The 20,680-nt window shown below is 46.4% G+C and overlaps 1 protein-coding gene across 3 annotated transcripts in view; it reads left to right on the top strand.

The window, feature by feature from the left end:
* The window catches only part of CPM (carboxypeptidase M), a 300,531-nt gene that overhangs the window by 260,087 nt on the left and 19,764 nt on the right, over nucleotides 1–20,680 (top strand). For all 3 annotated transcript variants that reach the window (XM_078676699.1, XM_078676716.1, XM_078676709.1), the window contains exon 7: nucleotides 6,630–6,782. In XM_078676699.1, coding sequence (XP_078532825.1) covers nucleotides 6,630–6,782 — 153 coding nt within the window. The remainder of the gene's footprint in view (nucleotides 1–6,629; nucleotides 6,783–20,680) is intronic.

The following is a 20,680-nucleotide window of genomic DNA, read 5'->3' as shown; positions in this document are numbered from 1 at the left end:
TGCTGCTCTGATGCACCAGGGTGGACACATCAGCGCATATACTAGGCCGGGTGTATAATGCCTATTTTGCTGGATTGGCACTCTGTTGATGCTGAGTACAATCCTCTGTGCACATACTATTTATTTTATAATCCTTTTATAATTACTCATGCCATAGGGGTTGCTCCATGACAAGCCTGAAACACATACTATGGCTGTTTGTATGATGTTAGCTTATCTGGTGTCCTTTGTGTCACCCTTTTTAGCATATATTGTGGCTGATTCTACAAAGCTTATTCTTATGGCCTGCTGCCTGCTGCCTGCTGCTGCTAAGTATATTCCTTAGTCTTATAGTACAGATGGTTATATGCCATTTTTCCCTCTACTGCTCAAGAGTGGTTCTTCTCACAGCTTACTCTACAGCGGTTTGGATAATGCCCATTCCTAGAATTTGCTTCTCCGTCATTCCTGGGTAGACTCCCAAGAGCATATCCCAATCTGCTTGTATGGCATTTGCGTTGCTGGCATTCCACAATGGACCCCTCAGAGCATATGCTATGGCTGTTTTACAATGTCCATTTCTATTGATTTCTACTCTTCTGTTTTGGTTGGACTTCTCAGGCTTCCACTTGGCTGGTTGCATTATGGTTGCTCCTCTGTCTGTTCTGGAATCCCTCAGAGCATATACCATTGTGGGTTGTATAACGCCCTTTAATACTTATCACTCCTTTGCTGCTTCTGTTGGACTCTTCAGAGCATATGCTATGACTGATTCTATAATGTCCACTCCTAGGGGCTGGTTTATAGTGCCCATCCCAACAGATTGCTGTACATTGTACGGCTTGGTTGCATTTATTCGTACTCATAGCAGTTTCTCCCTGATGCTCATTGGTACACTCCTCAGAGCAAGTGCCACGGCTGGCTGTATGACGCCCGTACCCATGTGTTACCCTTTCTCACTCTTCAGGCATATACTATGGCATGAATATAATAGTCACTGTACGTGGGAATACTTTATTATTTATTTTTGTGTTTTATAGAGCGCAAACTTGACCCGTAAGGGTATCAGAGCGCTTTACAGGATTAAAACTTGAATACAAAAGAACTTAGTAAGGGGAGGGAATATTTGTGAAAAGAAAGGAAATATATCCATTTTACAAGAGCGAGAGGTCTAAGGGAGTGATGCCCGGAGGTGACGGTTGGGTACAATCTAGTAAATACAAGGTGTGGCAGTAGTAGGGTATAGAACAAGTCGCTGGGGTGAGTGCAGTGCAGGACCTAGGCAAGAAACTCGCCCATTAGGAAGGGTTTGGCCTTCTTTTTAAAGTGTGCCAGGGATGGAATTTTTCTGATGGCAGGCAGAAGTGAGTTCCCTATTCTTGCTGCAGCCTCTGAGAAAGCCCAATTGTATGTTTTTTTCTTTCGCAAGGGCGGAGGCTGGAGCAGGAGGTCTCTGGCAGACCAGGAGTTTCTGGTTCCTCCGGATGCCCCAAGTTTCTGGGCGATAAATGCAGGGGAATTAGTGTATAGAACTTTGTGAGTGATACAAGCGAGTTTAAACTGGATTCTGGCCTCAGGAGGAAGCCAGTTAAGAGCTTTCAGGTGTGGTGAAATCTGGTCGAATTTCTTTGAGCCTGTTAGAAGTCTGGCAGCAGTGTTAAGGCAGGCTTTTAAGGGGGTCAGGGAGATCTTGGGGAGGCCCGAGAGAGTAGAGCAGCCATATTCGAGTCTTGAGATGACTAGTGCCTGGACTGCCATTTTGAGGTGAGGGGCGTCGAGGAAGGGTTTTAGCTATCTTAGATAGCTCCGGTGAAATCTGGTGGTTATGGCCATTGAGTTAATGTGTCCATGCATATTTAAACTGCAATCTAGCGTTATTCCAAGGGATTTGGCAGAGTCCACTATGGTCGTAGTGCAGTTTAAGGCAGTGATCGCTTTAGTCCATTCCTGATTGTGGGGGTTGTTTTTAGGTGGAGTTTTAGAAGAAAATCAGCTTTTTGTGAGTTGAGTTTGAGCTGGTTAGATGTGAGCCATTGGAGACAGTCGGCTTCAAGGCCTCGTTCAGGGAGAGGATCTCTTCAGGAGAAGAGATTCTGATGTAGATCTGGGTGTCGTTGGCATACATGTGGTAGGAGACATTGGTGATGCGTAATACTTCTGCTAGCGGTTCAAGGTCAAGATTAAAGAGGGTAAGGGACAGGGTTGATACTTAGGGGACTCCGACCTTGATCGGAGAGGAAGCGGACAGTTTACTGTTGATTAGGAATCTTTGAGAGCGGTTCTGTTGGAAGGACCTAAACCGTTCAAGAGCTAAACCACTTAGAACATATACTATTGCTGATAATGTCCATTTCTTTGGGTTTCCTCTCTGCTGCTCCTGTTTGAACTCCAAAGTATATATATATAGTTGATTGAAGTTTGTAAATTTCGAGGGAAGTACCTTCTACCTCTTGCACTTTACTAAACTCCTTATTCAGGGTGATTTAAACTGTTTCAAAAGCCCACTCCAAAGACGGTATGTATCTGCATGAGCCACAACCTCCATTCTCGCACTCTTCCTAAACATAAGCATATGCACAAGTACAAAAAATGTTTTTTGAGCAGTTGCTGCCCTAGAGGCATGACCAGTGGGCGTCCTGAACCCCCCGCTTTCACAACTTATGCGGTGTGGTGTTGACAATTATAGTTATGTATGGCCCTGTCCTGGCTGCAGCTCTGCAGGTAAAAGCTATTAAAAAATCAATCGTAAAGGAAACCGACAAACAACACAGTGCTAAGGAGTTAAGCACAGCAAAGCATTAAGAGAGAAAGAGGGGGAATGAAAGAGAGTGGGAGAGAGGTTTGGAAGGAAGAGCAACAGCAAGGAAATATACAAATAAGGAAGGAACTGTGGATGAAAGGGTGAATGCAAGAATTTACAAGGGTGGGTGAAAGAAAGTGTTCGTAATTATGAAAGGCTTGGTGAATAGGTGGATGGGTGGATGGATGAATAGACGGCTGGATGGAAGGGTAAAAGGATGAATTGGTGGATTGATAAAAGGAGGGTGAATTGGTGGATAAATGAATGGGTAAAAGTATGGAGGAATGGTTGGAAGTGTGAGTAGAAGTATAAATGCAAGACTAACTATGAGAGGATAGATGGAAGGAATGGTGAAAGGATGGATGTATGGGTGGAAACATGTCCAGTTATACCAAGAACTAGTCATGTTCATGCATGTGACGGGCTTCTTTCACCACTTCACTCTGGGATTCTGCAGCCTGGAAGTTAATAGCACATGAGCTCGGGGCAGGGCAAGAGCTTTTCAAGGGCAGGAGGTGAGATGATCCACTGATGCTGGGAGAAGGGACACAATGTCCTTGGGGATCGAAGAGCATTGTTGAGCCTGAGAGGACGCACTGCTTCACAGGAGAGAGGGAACGAAACTCCAAGTTCTTGAATGAGAGGTGGAGTTGCTCAAAAAGGGAGGACCTATAAAGATAATGTTACCTTTCAAACGTAAACCACTTTACATCTAGTACTTGTGGTCCAGAATGTATAAGGAGAAAAGTAAACCTCAAAGAGCAGAATACAAAAAACGTGACTGATTACATGGCCTAGTGCCTCTGATAGGAGATAAACTGAGCTCTCTGGTCAGATCGTTAGCCTACAGTCCTTGTTAAGTCCTCATTGCTTTGCATTCTGTTGTAGACCAGTGTTTATCTTAACCACTTGGATGCTAAGGCATGCTCATGATTTACATTGAATTTCCATTGAAATCAATGGAAACTCCATGACGAGTTACCCTTGTCATTAGCACTGAAGGGGTTAAAGAAGTACAAATACATGTTCCAGAAGGGACAGCTGGCTGGATAGCTCACTTGATGACAAGTTGAACCTCCAATCTCCCTCCATCTCATTGAATAACAAGACAGCTCAGTCAACAAAAGTTTCAGCACACACTAAATATTCAGAGCACTGTACCAACCCTTACTTGGAGGCTGTAATGAAACCACTGAAATGACCATCAAATTAGAGGACATTTGTATTTACAAAGTATTACTCATACACCTAAACCAAACTGAATTCCTTCTTGGCACTTGGATCGTAGGTATTTATACCAAACTCACTGGTGCTCTATGATGCTAACAGATGCATTCTGGAGTGAATACATTGTGTAAAGTAGTTGGTGTGATCCCATTTCTTTCATCTTATCTTTCTAAAGAGTAGGTCACTGCCTCCAGACTCATCTTTTGACCCAGAAACATCCCGAACAAACAAGCAAACTATCTCCATAGACTTCAATGCCATCTGCCTCCTAGCAACCCTGCACACACTCCTAGCAATGGTTCACAGTCACCCACTGACTTCAGTGTCGTTAGCTCCCAGCAGGGACTGACTTCGACTGGCTTCACGTACATCACACCTCCAACATTGCTTCAGTGGCATTCCCCTCTAACAAGCCAACATGTTCCACAAAGCATTGGTTCCCCACTAGAACCTAAATGGGATCAAACTCCTTCATCACCCTGTTAAAGTTGAACGTGATTGACTTCAACAGCAATTCCCTCCACAAACCTGCATCACACTACCACCAATAGCTGGCTGAACTTCACTGATTTAAATAGGATGAAATGTATTACCCCTGATTACGTTACTGGCAAAACCCTCGAATCATATGTATCACTCTCCTAGCACAGAGTATCCTCCAGCGGGGCAGCAACAGACCTTCCACAGTAGTTATTTAAATGGACTTCAATGGTGTTATATGCATCATAACACTCGCCTCCACTAGCTACAATGGCATTACCTTCTCAACAATGGCCTACCCCAGTTGACTTCAATGGCTTTACGCTGCAATGGGCATGCATAGCCCTTATACCCACGGTTCACATCCTTGACTTCCAGTGCACCAGAGCACCACACTCCCAACAGTGGTTTCCTTTCCCCTAGTTCAAACTGTTGTGAACCTCCCATCAGGGGTTTACTGCTAGAACCATAGCGGGATGAAAAAACTACTTCCTTCACCCTTTTAGCAAAGTTTCAGCTCCATTTTGACAGTACTATTAATGACAAAATAATATTTTAGGTTTGACCTTACTGGTGCACAACAATAATGTAAGAATGCTCATGATAGTGTTCACCATCATTGTTGTCAAAATAACATGGGGGTTTTGCTGAAATGTACAACTTGCTTGGTAAGCAGCGTGCACTTGTGGCACTTCCGGGCACTGGAGATTCACATGGTCCACTAATATGAGTCGGTTCTTCACTTTAGCTGCAGACAGGAGCATGCTGGAAAGAGCTGGCAGCGATTCTCACCGTGTCTGGCCATTAAGGTTAGTTACTGTGTGGGCCATTAAAACTGTTTACTGAGTGAGGTCTTCAATGTTGCCGTGAGACGCCATAATGCAAATGTACTGCCTGGGCCCACTGATGCATATAATTCTAGTGCAACTGAGGCAACTGATGCATATGCTTTCTAAGAAAGGGTCTAATCCATGCTGGAATTTCAGAGACTTTAGAGATAAACTCTGGAACATGGGGCACGAGGTTCAAATCAAGGACTCTGCTCAAAGTTCTGTGATTCTGAGCAAATCACTAAATCTCCGTGTGCCTAAAAAAGCGTAACCTAGTCAGGTTGTGTCGTGAAGTGCTCCAATGCACGTGGGTCAGCTTCACACTATAAAAAAAACGAAACTCACTGGAGCTAATTTACACAGTCACAAGTCACCATGGTTCTAGACCTAGGACCACTGAGATGGTCCGAGACCTAGAACCGTCTAGGATCGTTGATACAGGTTTCTGATGCATATCCCCATCAGCGGGCACCAGTGTGCTGTTGTATTGAACAATTGTTGCTAATTGCTGTGTGGGATCATGAACACGTGAATCGTATTCTCCTTTGACTCCATTTGCCAGAAAGCCTCTTAGATCTTGTGAAGTGGGGGACTGGAACAACTGAACATATGTCACATTAGTTAATATGCTCAACCAACCTTCTCTGTGAAACCCAGGAATGATGAGTCATTGCCAATATCCAGATTTTGGAGACAACCAAGGTCAAGTCCATTGCATCTGTAAATGCTGATTTGCAGTGGTCGCTTGGTGCAAAGTTCAGTGCAAAGATCACACACTGCCAGTTTGGTACCATTGGTACTATTTCCGATTGCCCAATAATTAGCCCCAATGCTCGAAACCCCAACATTTGGCAAGAGAAATGCTGTTTGTTTTCCTGATGCTGAATCATAGCAGTTTTTGACGCTGAACAAAATCTGAAAAGGTAAGCAATGATCATTGTTATTAAAACAGATGGGATTTTATAAGGGATTTCAAATGTATCAACAACACAAAATGTCGCAATTTCCTGCTATGTTAAATAAAATGCAAATCCAAAATAAATTAGTTTTTAAAAAGCCTTAATTTTGGGGGAAATTAGTGTTAGCGATAATCACATGCAGTTACCTTGTTTTGACCCAGTTGGGCAAAAAGCAGCTGCCACCCTAGGGTGTATCCCCATTAACTCAGGTCATTATTGTCTGTCCTCATTGTTTGCGATGTATTGTGTAACCTTTGTGATATATCATATATGCCCTGTCCACAACACTTATCTGCAGGCTGCTTGTTCCAGAAGGCTGCTCCGTGATGCTCTAACTCCTGTCCCTTCTTCTAGGCGGCATGCAGGATTATAATTACGTGTGGGGACAGTGTTTTGAGATCACTATCGAGTTGTCCTGCTGCAAATATCCACCTTCATCGCAGCTTCCGGACTTCTGGACCCAAAACCGAGCGGCCTTACTGGAGTACATGAAGCAGGTCCATCAAGGTCAGTACTTAAATTATGTACCTCTTCTCAGTGTTAATTTTGCCGCGAAGGTGCAAGTAAATTCTGGCAAGGCAACCAGTGTGCTGTACATGACCAGTGTGTTGATGTCAGTCGAAGGACTTTTCTTCACTAACGGGGACGGTGTGGAAGAATAGGTGATTTTTGTTGACAAAGATGAGCAAGTTGCTTCCATAGAGTTCTGTAGGATTGTAGAAAACAAGTAGTCAAATAAGCTGCACGTTAAATGTGGTTTGAAACGCCCAGTCCAGGGGGCATATTTACAAGCCCCTGTTGCCACCATAAGATCACTTTTAAAGACATTGTGGTGGCGATAGGGGCTTTGCCTTATTTACAAGGCACCCTTTCATGCTACACTTAGCGGAAAGGGTTGGGCAATGGCTGTTGCTACGGGCGTTCCACTGCAACACCCATTGATTGTGAAGCTGCTGCCTATATTTACAAGGGTGGCGTAAATATGGGGCTACGCCAAAATTAGGACCACAGAAAAACTGGTCTTAACAGGGCGCAAAGAGGAAAAAGTATTAATGTCTCCTCGTTTTTGCTGTTTCCGTGTGTGCTACATTGTGCAGCACACATAGAAACTGCAAAAGGCCATCGATTGTTTATGTGCAAGAAGATGTCCCTTCCTCCAAATCAACAATCATTTAATAAAAAAAAAGACATTTTACAACTTCTATGTGTGCTGCATTAAGCAGCACACATTGAAGGTACAGAACACCATTTAAAGATTGTTTATGTGCAGGACGGTGCAGGAAGGTCCCCCTTCCTGCACATAAACAATCACTCCCCTCAACACAGGCACCCCTGTACTACGGTGCAAGGATGCCTGCATTAGCGCTAGGCAGCTAAATTTAGCACCAGCATAGGGGGAAACGCAGGACTGCACCATATTCTTATAAATATGGTGCAGCCCTGTTTAACTAAGGTGACGGAGCATGTTGTTAGCATTCTTGGTTTATCGACACGCTTCGACACTTTCCTGGATATATGCCCCCAAGTCTCTTAACAGAAAATTATTTATGTGGGTGAAGGGGGCGGTGTTGACATCGTTAGGCGCACATGAGTCCAGTGAGGACCGTTAACTGGCTTTGCTGATTGGCCCAGCTGCTACTAAAGAAAGCTACACCAGACAACTAGAAACCTAACAGGCATCATCTACAGTGGCACTCGTTCTTATTGGTCAGACACAGAAACATTTGTAGGACATTATGTCGTAGGGAATGTGCGATGCCAGGCAGCTAAGCTTGAAACTATTGAAAAATATCTTAAACAAGTTTCTTTTTTTTGGCTTGTTACCTTGCTAAAACCTTTTTTATAGGAGACTACTCCGCATGGACAAGTTGTACTCTCCTTCGCTCCCCCTCCCCAACCCTCACTGGCTTCCCATCACTGGAGAGGCGATAGTTGACCGCACGCTGTCCAAGTTTCAACTGCACACTATTGGCGACCTGTTCCCTGAGGGACATGCCTTTTCATTGACGGAGGACCCCCGCTTCGAAGACCGCTCGTTTATGGATGCGTTCACCCTGGCCAGGCTCCGATCCATGCTGCGCGCTGAATTCCCTACGTTCCCATTGTCACCGCCCGAGGACCCGGCACTCACGTTCATCATACAGACTCAAACAAGCGCTCACGTAGTGTCGCGATTATGCAAGCTATGCATGACATCTCTTCCCTCCTTTGACACCGCGGTGCGCGCTGCGTGGGAGAGGGACTTGGGCAACCAGATTACTGATGACCAGTGGGAGGCATGCTGCGCTGTTACCAAAACGGTGTCCATGAATAGTAGGCACAAACTTCTCCATTTCAAGTTTCTACGGAGGATGTATCACACCCCCGCGCTTGCCTATAGAATAGACGCTACCAGACCACACAGTTGCTCCAGGTGCGCCTCTCCTCATGCTGACTTTTCCCACTTGTCGTGGACATGCCCGAAGATACACGCCTATTGGCTAGAGGTCCACCGGGTCTTGGGTGAAATACTGGGCATGACACTACATCCCACCCCCGAAATTGCATTATTAGGCTATGTAGCTAACTTCCCACAACCTCTCCGTAGACTGGCATCCCTGTGCTTCCTCCTGGCCAAGAGGGAGGTTGCGCTGCTCTGGGGCGCGCGTCGCGCTCCGAAGGTTGCCGCATGGCTAAGGAGTGTGGCCCACTGCAATGTTAACAGTGTGGAGTTTTCGGCCATGCTCCCCTCAGCTTCCCGTCCGACGGACATATGGGGGCCATACCGAAGCTATGTCAAAAAATTGACCCAGAAGGCGCAGTCCCAATCCCTTCATTCCATTGTCCCGGAGGGGGTGGGTTAGGCTGTAAGCGGCCCCTCCACTCGCCCGCTGCCATCAGATGTCACACTCACCACTTTTGGCTCAGCACTGCGGTATGCCTTGGATGGGGGGGTGGGGTGTGGGCATGAAAACTGGTGTGTTCCAATACATAATGCTTGTCACCTGTGGAGTTTCGCTCCTTAATGGGGAGAGACCTGTGATAGCGGACCTGTAGCGGGATGAGTGGGCTGTGTCCCAGACCACCACGGCGTTCTCACTATTTACCTGTAACTGTGCTGCCCGACTTGCCTCCTTGATTCTCGCATGCTTGTTGATTTCCTTTCCTTTGCTATATTATGTATTTTTTGTTCTTCTTGCATTTTGTTCATTTTTTTGTCTTTATAATTCTCCTATATTGGAAAACGGCACTTTGTATTTCTGATCGATTAGGCCTGAACTTTCCCGCTCCTGCATTACCCTTCTTCATTTGATATGTATGACATCGTCCACTGGTACGCATATATTGTTCTGGTTTGTTGTAACCTACTGTGCATTCTATTTGGTGCTGAATAAAGTCTTTTAAAAAAAAAAAAACCTTTTTTGTAGGGATAAGATTTGTAGGCACAGTTATAGAAGGCATAACTTTGAAGAGAGCTTTGTGTGCCCTCAGTCAAAACTTCGCCAAGGATCTAGTCTTGGCTACAGGATTGTCCAGTCTTTCCTCCCCTTATCAAAGATTAACGGATGACGTACCAGATGAAGAACACAAAGTGCAGCGACGCCAGCATTGCAGTACAGAATGTTAGGTGGAGAACACAAACAGCCACCTTCTTTGTGCTTCTTGCCTCGAACTGCTCCATCATGGCAACAGAGGATTCTGGGAAGGCAAATGTACTAATCTAACACTAGTCCTAGAATATTTTGCCGAAGTCCAGCTCTCACTAAAATGATCTAGGAAGCTAATTTACTAACCTAACCCCAATACTGGAACATTTACGGAGAGTAACACTTTATTCAAAGATTCCAAGGGACTTATTTACCGCTGTAACTCCTGTCTTGGAATAGCTTGGGGAAAGTTAAAAATTCCGCAAGTGTTTTATGAAAGGGTTGGGAAGTAGTACATTTGCACTGTGGAATGCACTGCTCTGAGGCCACCACTCAAGGCAAAAACTGTGACTACCTACATAGGCATAGATACAAGATATACAAGAAACTATTCAGAACCGTAAAACTGCACAGTATGTATCCCTAGGATAGTGACAGTAGTGCTGTAATGCGCCAGCCACAAAATAAGTCAGACACTCCTGCACCTTTGTCCTCAGTTATCTCCCAGAGAATATAGGATTGTGCTTCAATGAGTTGCGATACTCTGGATGAAATGTACAAGTTACTTACCTTTGGTAATGCTTTTTCTGGTAGTGACTCTGTTAGTCCTGGAATCCTTGGTGCGATTACCCCCTGAATTCTTGCGTTCTGAACTTCTGTTTTGCTGACTTCCAGTGGCAGATGATGACTTTTGAAAGCAGTGGGGCGTAAATGTGGCTGTCAATGGAGTGAACTGTCTCTCATCAATTAAGCAAAATAAATAAAAATGCTGTCACTACAACACAAGAAAGAAACATTCTCCTTTCTTTCTTGACTTCTAGTGACAGCGTTTTCGTTTATTTTGCTTAATTGATGAGAGACAGTTCACTCCATTGACAGACACATTTACGCCCCACTGCTTTCAAAAGTCATCATCTGCCACTGGCAGTCAGCAAAACAGAAGGTCCGAACGCAAGAATTCAGGGGAAATCGCACCAAAGATTGCAGCTGAGAAGGATTAAGTAGGAGGCAGGATGGTTCCCAAGAAAACAAACAATGGTGACTGGCAACATTGGAAGCAAACACTCGAAACTTGCATGCTGCAATCAGTCCCAACGTGATAAATTGCTAATTGTGCCTGCCCTGCGCACACGGGGTCAACAGGCGGCTCTCTCGGAAGCACTGCTCCCATTTTCACTCCCTCACTGCTAGTAAAGTGTCGTCAGCTGTGCAGTGTAAAGGGAGTTAGCACGCTGCCAGAGAGCGAGAGAGAGACTGCTGCAGACAAATGGCCAATCACTGTGGGGTTTCAAAATAAAGCCACACGGTGATTGGTCAAGTTGTGCAATTCTTCTGCCCCCACGTTGCCGCTTGAGGCTGGGCCGTACGAGTATAGGCTAAACCTCTAAAACCAATCCTCATGCTGCTTTCAGACTGTTTATAACAGTAAACACCATTAAAGCAGCACTAAGACTGGTTTGGGCAGGCAAATCCTACGCTCCATAGGAGACAGGAGAGCTGCATCTGTGTTCTCCCCGTCTCCTAATACAGCGTGGATTTGCGAGGCTTCAAGTGGGCATGTCGGGCTGGACATACCAGAACAAATGTCCAACCATACATGCGCCCTTCAGATGCATTGACCATGTTTAATGCCGTCTCTCTTTTATCAGCATTGTCCCCACCCTGAAATACACCACCTGATCCAGCACAACAGGAAGAGTCAGGGCATTAGAAACAGAAAAAACAGATGAGTTTATTTATTACAAATATATGGTGTGTGACTCACAGCAGGGGGCGGGGCAACGCCCTTTTGCCCTAATGGAGAAACCGCCCCTGCTGACTTCATTTTTGCTGGCTTTAGGATTCTGGGCACTTTAGCACTGCTAAGCAGTGCTAAAGTGCATATGCTCTGTAATCAAAACATGGTAACATTGGCTTATCCACAATTGCCATATTTAGTTTACATATAAGTCCCTTGTGAAGCGCACTATATGTGCCCAGGGCCTGTAAATTTAATGCTACTAGCTGGCCTGCAGCACTGCTTGTGCCACCCTCTCCCGTAGCCCTTTAAACATTGCAGAGGCCTCCCACTGCAGAGTATGTGTTTTCAGTTAAACTGAAAGAAAGAAGAAGACACTGACAATATAACACAGACCTAACTGTGGAACAATCCCTTTCAGGACAAAATCTCTCACTCACCGAAGGTGGCATGCTTCATCATTTGTGATTCTCCTCTCAGAGGAAAACCTAGTTCCTCTGATGGCTACAACCCCCTCTCTAACAAGGAGGAGCACAGGGATGTTTTGATGTCTACTCTACATGGATATTCTAAATCCACCAAATGAGACACATAGTGTAGGTGAGGCACAGCGCAAAACATGATTGAATGTGATGGGAGTGATGATAAAACTAGCTAGAGAGAACACAATACATGCTTTTTTTGTATGCTTTCACTGCCAGGATTAAAAACAGTGCACCTGCGGTATGGATTTAAACCGTATGTGTGGGATGGAATGTAGTGGCATTTTCTTACTTTAATCATTTTGTGTCTCTGAATACATATCTGGGTTGGGTGACAGCTGGACTTTTCTGCATTCCCTCTAGTCCGTCACACACAAAGGGAGCTTTGCATGCTGATGGCCCATCACCAGGCTGATGGGCCTATTTGAGGTAGATTGGGGTAGAAGCTGACACTTGCACCCCCCACATCTGTCCCCACATAAAGAGCTGCTTACCCCTTGTAGTCAGTCTGGAGCCAGGGCAGGAAAGGCAGGGGCCTTGTGATCTTCAACAGTTTCTTTGAAGTCTACCCACTTCAAAGGCACAACTGGGTATACGTACTGGACCCCTGACTCCACCAAATAAGAACTTTGCTGGAACCATGGACATTCTGCCAGAAAGAAGAGCTGCTAATTGCTTTGCTGTGTTCACCTGCTACCTGCTGATTCCTGTGCTGCTGGAGGGACTGCCATCTTGCTACCTTCTTTCCTGTGTTGGCCTGGTACATGTTGCTTCTTGCCTGGGAGTGAGAAGGACTGGACCTGCTCTCTATATCCTTGAACCCACGTTTCTCCAAGTGCTTGCTGGCTTGCCCTCTATATTTGAAGACTCTGGGCCATCAAAGACTTCCTTCAACTCTGCTTGACCCGCTGGTCTCTACCAGCTGTGAATCCTGCCCTGCCAAGGGGTGCCAATCCAGACCTGGGCCTTCAAAGTGGGTTCTGTTGCTGTTTTCCTGAAAAAAGCAGCGCAGTGATGACTTTGTGCTGATCAGAACCGAGTCAGTGCCCTCTGCATACCTCGATTACGCGGTCTCGACTGCGAATTTCGACACTGACGCAGCTCAGATCAGAAGACATCCTTGCCCGGCTTAAAGACAACGCATCGCTGCTTTGAGGACATCCCTGTGGTGCTCGATGACCATGCATCGCCTGCAAGGTAAAGGGGTTCAATAAGGACCCCGGCCTGACTGCGAGGCTCGACTTTGATGCATCGACCTGACTGCATGAATTGGAACCGATGCATCAAGTGTTCGATGCCCACACTTGCGCCATCCAAGGTACTTTTTCAGCAGGCCCCGTGTGGGTCCTGTAGCCAGGCTGCTCTCCATCACGGTTGGCTAGAAACCTTGGATTTACCCCAGTCCAGCGCAATCTCAAGTAAGCCTTACACGCTATTGCCTTTTAGGCACTATATTGAAGTTTATTCTTTATAAATTCATGTCTTGAGTTCTACTTACTGGATTTTTGTCATTTTAGGTTTGTTTTGCTCAGATAAAAATTGTCTAATGTTCTACACTGGTGTGGAGTCTTTTTGTGGTGTTTTCACTGTTTAACTATAATTCAAGTGTTGCACAAATACTTTAAACACTGCCTCTTAAGTTGAGCCTAACAGCTCTGTGCAAGATAGCAGAGGGTGAGCACAGGTTAATTTAGGTTGTGTATCTGACTTACCCTGACTATGATTGTGGTCCCTACTTGGACAGGGTGCAAACCTCTGCCAACTAGAGACCCACTATCTGACAGACTATAACAGCAGATTCCTCACCTTTTGAATATTCCCAGATATAAGACTAGATCCAGAATCTTTGAGAATACCTCTCCATGCTGATAGGTGGCAGCGTGCAGCTTCCGGCGAATGCTGTTTTGCTTTGGAAATTATGGGGCCGATTAGGATGGCGGTTTTTCCGCATCCTCCGGGCCGGCGGAAGTGTCCGCCGGCCTGGAGGATGCGGAAAAACCGCGGCGGAGACTCCAAAGACCCACCGCCAAATTAGGATGGCTGGTGGGTCTGATGATCTGTCCGCCGCTTTTCCGCCGCGGTCGGAAGGCGACCGCGGCGGAAAAGCACTAACATGTCTGGCGGTGTCTATCAGACACCGCCAGGCATATTAGGATGTCTGAAAATATATGCTTTTCCGCGGCGGCTTTACCGCCGTGGAAAAGCATACGGACCTTCACTTCGGGGGCCCGTTGCGGGCCCCCTGGGTGAAGGTGGGGTGGGGGGTGCACATGGGGGTACCTATGGTACCCCCCTGCATTTGCGTGCACAATGCAGCAGGCACCGCGCGGTGCCTGCCGCTTTGTGCACGCAAATGCTGTGCATGGATTTTTTACATTGCGGCGGGTGCAGCTTGAAGCTGCACCCGCCGCAATGTTAGAGATAGAGGATGTGACCGCCACCCTGGCGGTCACATCCTAATTTGATCGGAGGGAACGCCGCAGCCCATGCGGACGTTCCCTCCTCCTCAGGGGTCGCGGACGGACTCAAGTCCGTCCGCGATCCTAATCGACCCCTATGTCTGGATCCTATATAGGCATCACTCCTGCTTGCGAACATCAGTTGCTTTCATGGTTCTCTGTGGCCCCAGAAGTAGAGCCCCAAAAGGAAATTGGTTGTAACCAAATATGCAGACTCCTAGATTTGGGATCTTATTAATGGGTAGAAACCAATTCACAAAATGGAATGTGTGGTTAGATAGAGTCTCTACCAGTAAGAGAGTTATCAATTGTAAATAACTTGCTCTTCTGATAGAGACTTCTAACTAGAGATTGTGTACCTTTTGAATAGATACCAAAGCAGTGAGTCTGTGAATTGGCTCAGACCAAATAAGTCCTGCAGGACAGAGTGGGCGAAATGCCCTTCTCAACAAACCTGGCTGTCCAGACAATAGTGCTTTGGGAACGTATGAAAGCTGCCTGGCAGATGTCCTGAATAGGAACTCCCCATGCCAAAGCAGTGGTAGCAGTTTTGGCCCTTGTAGAATGAACTTGTATGCCTTCCAGAGGCTGCTTTGTGGCCAATGCATAGTAGATCTTGATGCAGAGCACGATCCAGCGGGAGATGGTTCCTTTTAAACAGCAGATCGTCCCACCCATGTTTTTTGGTACAATCCATAATTGCTCCTCTGGGGTCCAAGCAATACAGTCTTTCCTCCTCCTTAGAGGGGGTGAGGCAGAGCAAGGGACACTGGTATGTTGATGTTTTGACCAATGTGGAACACAGCCTCACAACTTGCGACAAGAAGGCTGCTTGCGTCCACAGAGCCAGTTTTTCTGGGAAGAAGGTGGTGTACAGCAGGTTAACACAGAGCACCTGAAACTCGCTCATGCTGCGCTGATGTTATGGCCACGAGGAACACTGTCTTGAGGGTTAGAAGCCACAAAGGACAGCTGTGAAGCAGTTCAAATGGGGTGCATATCAAGTATGAGAAGACCAAATGAGTGTACCACTGTGGCATGACAAAGAGAGAGGGAGGACACACATGTTGTAGGCCTTTCAAAAAACCATGTGTAATTTAAATACTGAATGCTGTTCCGGCAATCATAAAAAGGCAGAAAGAGCTGACAAATACCCTTTAACTGTGCCCAGAGAAAAACCTTACCAGGCAAGGGATAAAATAAACAACAAAATGTCAGATAACTTAGCCTTGAGGAATTTGATTTGTCATACACCATACTAAGCCACAAATTAGTCCCAACGACAGACATATACAGTTTTTGTTGAGGGGTGCCTGACTGCCAAGATGATATCAACCATCTCTGGGGGGAAAGTCAAAGGCTTTCAGCTGCTGCTGCTGAAGCTCCAAACATGAAGGGGCAGGTTGCAAAGGCCTGGGTTCAGAACCCTACCCCACTGTTTCAACAGCAACTATGCTTGGAGGGGTAGCCTCATCTGAGGACAGATCTCATGCCCAGGAGCTCTGGATACCATACTCTCCATGCCCAATTCAGTGCCACTGGGATGACTTGGGCTGGGTTGGTCCTGATCTTCTTCAGAACTCATTGCAAGAGAGGTATTGTCAGGAAGGCATAAAAGAGTCTAGAGTTCCACTCTAGGTGGAAAACCTCTCCTAGCGAGAGATGCCTTGAAAAATCCAGCCTGCAAAACTGCTGACACTGCAAGTTAGCTGTGGTGGAGAAAAGATCGAGCCAAGCTTCTCATCATTTGCGAATGAAACATTGTGTCACCCCCAGGTGCAACGGCTACTAGTGATCCGCTTGTCCACTCTGGCATTCAAAGATCCTGCCAGGTGGTTTACCAACAGGAACATTTCTTGATGGTCCACCCATTTTCAGAGGATTAGTGCCTCCAGACACAGTGTTCAGAACTCCACCCTGCCATGTTTCGTGCAATACCACAGTGTGGTAGTGTTGTCCATAAGCACCGGTACCACTCTTTGATGGAAGGAAGGAATGGAGGCTTTCAATGCCAAGGGGATTGCCCTCAGCTCCACAAGTTGATAAGGAACCAGGACTCCTCCAGAGACCTCTGATCTTCACCTATCCCAGGTGCCCACTCCAACCCATCAGGGTTGCATCGTTCACCACTGTCAGCTCTGAGGGGGGTAGTGAAAGGGTTCCGAAATCTGCGTGTGGTTGCAGAGGTCCCCTTGATGTTAGGCCCACTGAGACTTCAGATTCCCACTGCGGAGCCCTCATTAAGCCACTTGGAGTGCTTGGCCAGCTGGATGCAGGAGGCCATCGATCCCAGCAGCCTCAGAGTTGACATCACTGAAATCTAAGACAGAGGCAGAAATATCGGAAAAATGGCTTAAATGTTTTGGACTCTCTTTTCCGGGGGAAAGATATGAAATTGAACTGTTTCCAGTATGAAGAGGAGTGTCAGGAAGATGACAGGAGATTACAGGAAGCCTATGCACATGCTGAAACTCCAATGTTCAGTAAGACATTTGTACAAATTCTTCACAGAATCAAAAGGTACATGTATCATACAAATGAGATAAAAACAGTGTGGTTGTGATTATCTTGTCTCCTGTAATCAGAACAATTTCCCAGGCAACACGTATTTTGTATGGGGAAGTACCCTGTGACTTCTTCAGGGCTTATGGCAATACTTGAACATTTGAAGTGCTTCTCTCCGCCGGTTCTAATTCCGTCCAGACTGTTAAGTAGATAAAATAGATGTTCTCTAATGAAATCCTGGCAATGGAAGCAAGTCCTTCAGTGAATGTACTTACCTGTATGTGGGGTCCAAGTAATAGATAAGGAATTCTCGTACCACTCCGAGTATGAGTACTTAAACAGCGAGTACGCTGGCCATAGTGAACGCCGCTCCGAGGTTCCAGAATTAACCCGGTCTATTTTGGAGGGCTTAGGGCGTTCTCCCTCACCACTTCACTTGCATCTGACATATTTTACGCACACTTCATTGGCGCCATCTCCTGCCACACAAGAAACCCCCCTCTTTTGCGTTTGCTTCATAAGATGACAGGAGTTTCATTGTAGTCTGGAGGTGGTTGACAACTGCCCGAGGTGAGCCCACCTTCTATGGCAAGTCATCGGGGTTAAGGAAGACTGGGAACCCTGACCTCCGAAGGTGTGCTGCAAATGCACCTATCACTTTTGTGAACAACAGAGAGGCACTGTTGAGACCAAAGGGAAGCAAACTGAACTGAAAATTAATCTTGCCCCATCAAAACCGCAAGTAGCGACAATGGGCCTGCAGGACCGGTATATGGAAATAAGTGTCTTGCAGATCCAGCGCCACCATACAGTCTCCACGGTTTAGGGGAGACAAGACCTGGGCCAGTGTAAACGGCACAGGTCTAAATTAGGACGAAGGCCTCCGTCCTTCTTCAGCACCAAGTACTAGCAGGAGTAACAACTGCAACTCACCCCAGTGCAGTCACCCTCTCGATAGCCCCTCTGGCCCAAAGGGCATGCACTTCATGCTATAAGATGTACATATGGTCCTTCATCAGCCATTCTGGGACCAGTGAAAGGTGTGGCAGAGCAGTCAGGAAAGGGAGGGTGTACAACCTCTGAACAATTTACAGGACCTATCTGTCTGATGTTACGGCTTGCCATGTATTAAAACCCACTGGATTCTGCCGCCAGCTAGGTGGCTGTGTTCTACAAAGAGCATGCTAACGGAGTTTGGCCAGTGGGGCCACTGAAGGGGGTCGGAGAGGAAATATAGCAGACTGGCAGGCAAGTTGTCCCTGATCACAGATCTGATCCATACCACAACTTCAGGTACGGAATGGCTCGGAACCTGCTGAGGTTGGAGTGGCTGTCCATTTTGTATACCCCTGCCAAAATTCCAGTAAGGTCTACCTGGTGCATGCAGTTGATGTGCTGAAGCACGCTGTGGCCCTGCTATCCTTAAAGCACTACAGAGCTGAATCCCCTATGTGCCAAAAAAGTTTCATCCCATCAAAGGGCATGTCCATAAGGGATGACTGAACGTTGCTGGAGAAACCAGTGGATCTCCACCAGGCATGGCGACAGATGACTACACTGGAAACAGTGGCCTGGCCGATGGAGTCTGTGGTGTCCAGGCCGCAACAAATGTAGAATTATGTTGTGTCATGTTTATCTTATATAGCCTGAGTTAGGGTGGGATGCTGTCATCAGGAACGCTGGACAAAATGTGAGCCACAGTGTCCCAAAGAGTGTGGGAATGACGGCATAAGAGGCATTTGGCATTGACTGAGCACAAGGCAATGTTCAGGGGAAAAAATACCCTCTTCCCAATGGTCTCAATTCTTTTGGACTTTGTAGGAGTAGTGGGCAAGGCATGTGGGTTCTTATTGCTCGTAGAAGCTTGAACTACCAAGCTTTCGGGTGAAGGGAAATGTGTCAAGAAGGTAGGGTCGCAGGGCACCAGCCAATGGCGCAGCACAATCTGGCGATTCACTGGAGGGTCAGAGCAAGGTTCAGCCCAGGACCCTAGAAGACTGATGGTGATGGCCTTGTTAAAAGGCAAAAAGGGATCAGATGTAGTCTGATCTAGCTGCAGAACTTCAGTTAAGACGTTCGTTTTTACCTCCATTGTGGGGAGTTGGAGGTTGAGAACCTCAGCCGCCTTCCACATAACCATTGCAAAGGAGGATATTTCTTCAGTGTCAGGGCCGATAGTGACATTTGGCCTGACTGGAGTTGAGGCCGCTTGCATCCTGGAGGTTCTTATACAAATTTTCCCTTGGTAGGGTTGCCCAAGTTCATCCCCCCATCATAGTCATTATCAGAGTTTGTACCAAATAAAGAATGCAGAGTAAGGCGCCTGTCCTGTACAAATGGGATGTTAAAAGAGTCAGGTGGTTTAGGCAAAGACTGCGGGTCAATGGGCATCAAACGTAGTCTTTGTTTAGGCCGTCTCGGTGCTGGTTCTGAAATGGAGAGCACAATGGGGGCCTCGTCCGCCCGAATTGATGGAGTAAGCATCAACTTCGACACTCTGGGAACTGTAGTGGATCGTGGAGCTGGAGGCTGAGTCTGTCAGCTTCCGAAGAGGCTCCATTATGTTTCGGAAGCAAAATATCTATTACAATGCAGGCATTACATTGTAGTGCCTTTACAACGCAGTCAGTACCATGACTGCGACGTTACCACAGGTTCCTTTACAATGCAAGTAATTACAACAAATTGCTTTAGGAAATGCAGTGTTGGATTCCTTCTCTGGTGTTTGAGAGTGGCGGAAAGGGGAAGAGCCTCACTTACATTTTTAATGTTTTTTTCGTGGACTTAGTCAAGAATTTGGAGTGCGATGACGATCGGTTTTGGGATTGACTTCTGGACTGGGAATGGGACCGACCCTTGGACTTGGACTAGTAACTGAGCGGGGCGTATGATATTTGGCGCCATGCAATTTCACCTCGTGGTACCGTATGGCTTTTGGATTCATCGACACACAGTCACTGCAGGTATTAGAGTCGTAGCTCGACCTGAGGCACCACAGGTAAACCTGATGGGGATCTGTCACAGGCATATCCTTACAAGGTTTAAAACTGGTAGTCTTGGGAAGTGACATTTCCCATGCAAACTGGTATTTAAATCGAAATTTCTGCAGCAAAAGGGTCTCTATAGAGACAAGAAGACATTCATGAACCATATCTGGAAAAAAGGAACTGACATCAGCACGCAGGTGTGGTGCCTATATTGCCTCCAAGTCATTTCTGGACCGGGACAGAATCAGTGCAGAGCCGCGTGTCGTCACCTACCAGCGTGTAGAGGTACTGCTCAAAGGTTTTCCAATCCAGGCTAACACCTGGGGAATATTCAAAAGGTAAGGAATCTGCAGTCTTTTTTCACTAGATTCAGAGTTGGGAAGTTAGGACTAGCAACTGATAGTAGCCACAAAAAATATAGAAGCACTGACTCTGGGCATAAACCAGGAAACCCTTTCCTGCTTTTCTGTAGGGAGTGGTGGAATGATCAATTTGCTCGGACATCACTGTGTTTATGTGCATTAGCCAAACATCTCAAACAAACATATGGACTGCAGGACTGCTCTTCTTAGACTCTCTTGTCTCTTTAACCCCCTTTCCTATTAGAA

This window comes from Lissotriton helveticus, chromosome 1_1 (assembly GCF_964261635.1).
Source record: "Lissotriton helveticus chromosome 1_1, aLisHel1.1, whole genome shotgun sequence".
Lineage (NCBI taxonomy): Eukaryota > Metazoa > Chordata > Amphibia > Caudata > Salamandridae > Lissotriton > Lissotriton helveticus.
The sequence above is the reverse complement of the archived record's forward strand: the minus strand, read 5'-3'. Positions and strand labels throughout refer to the sequence as shown.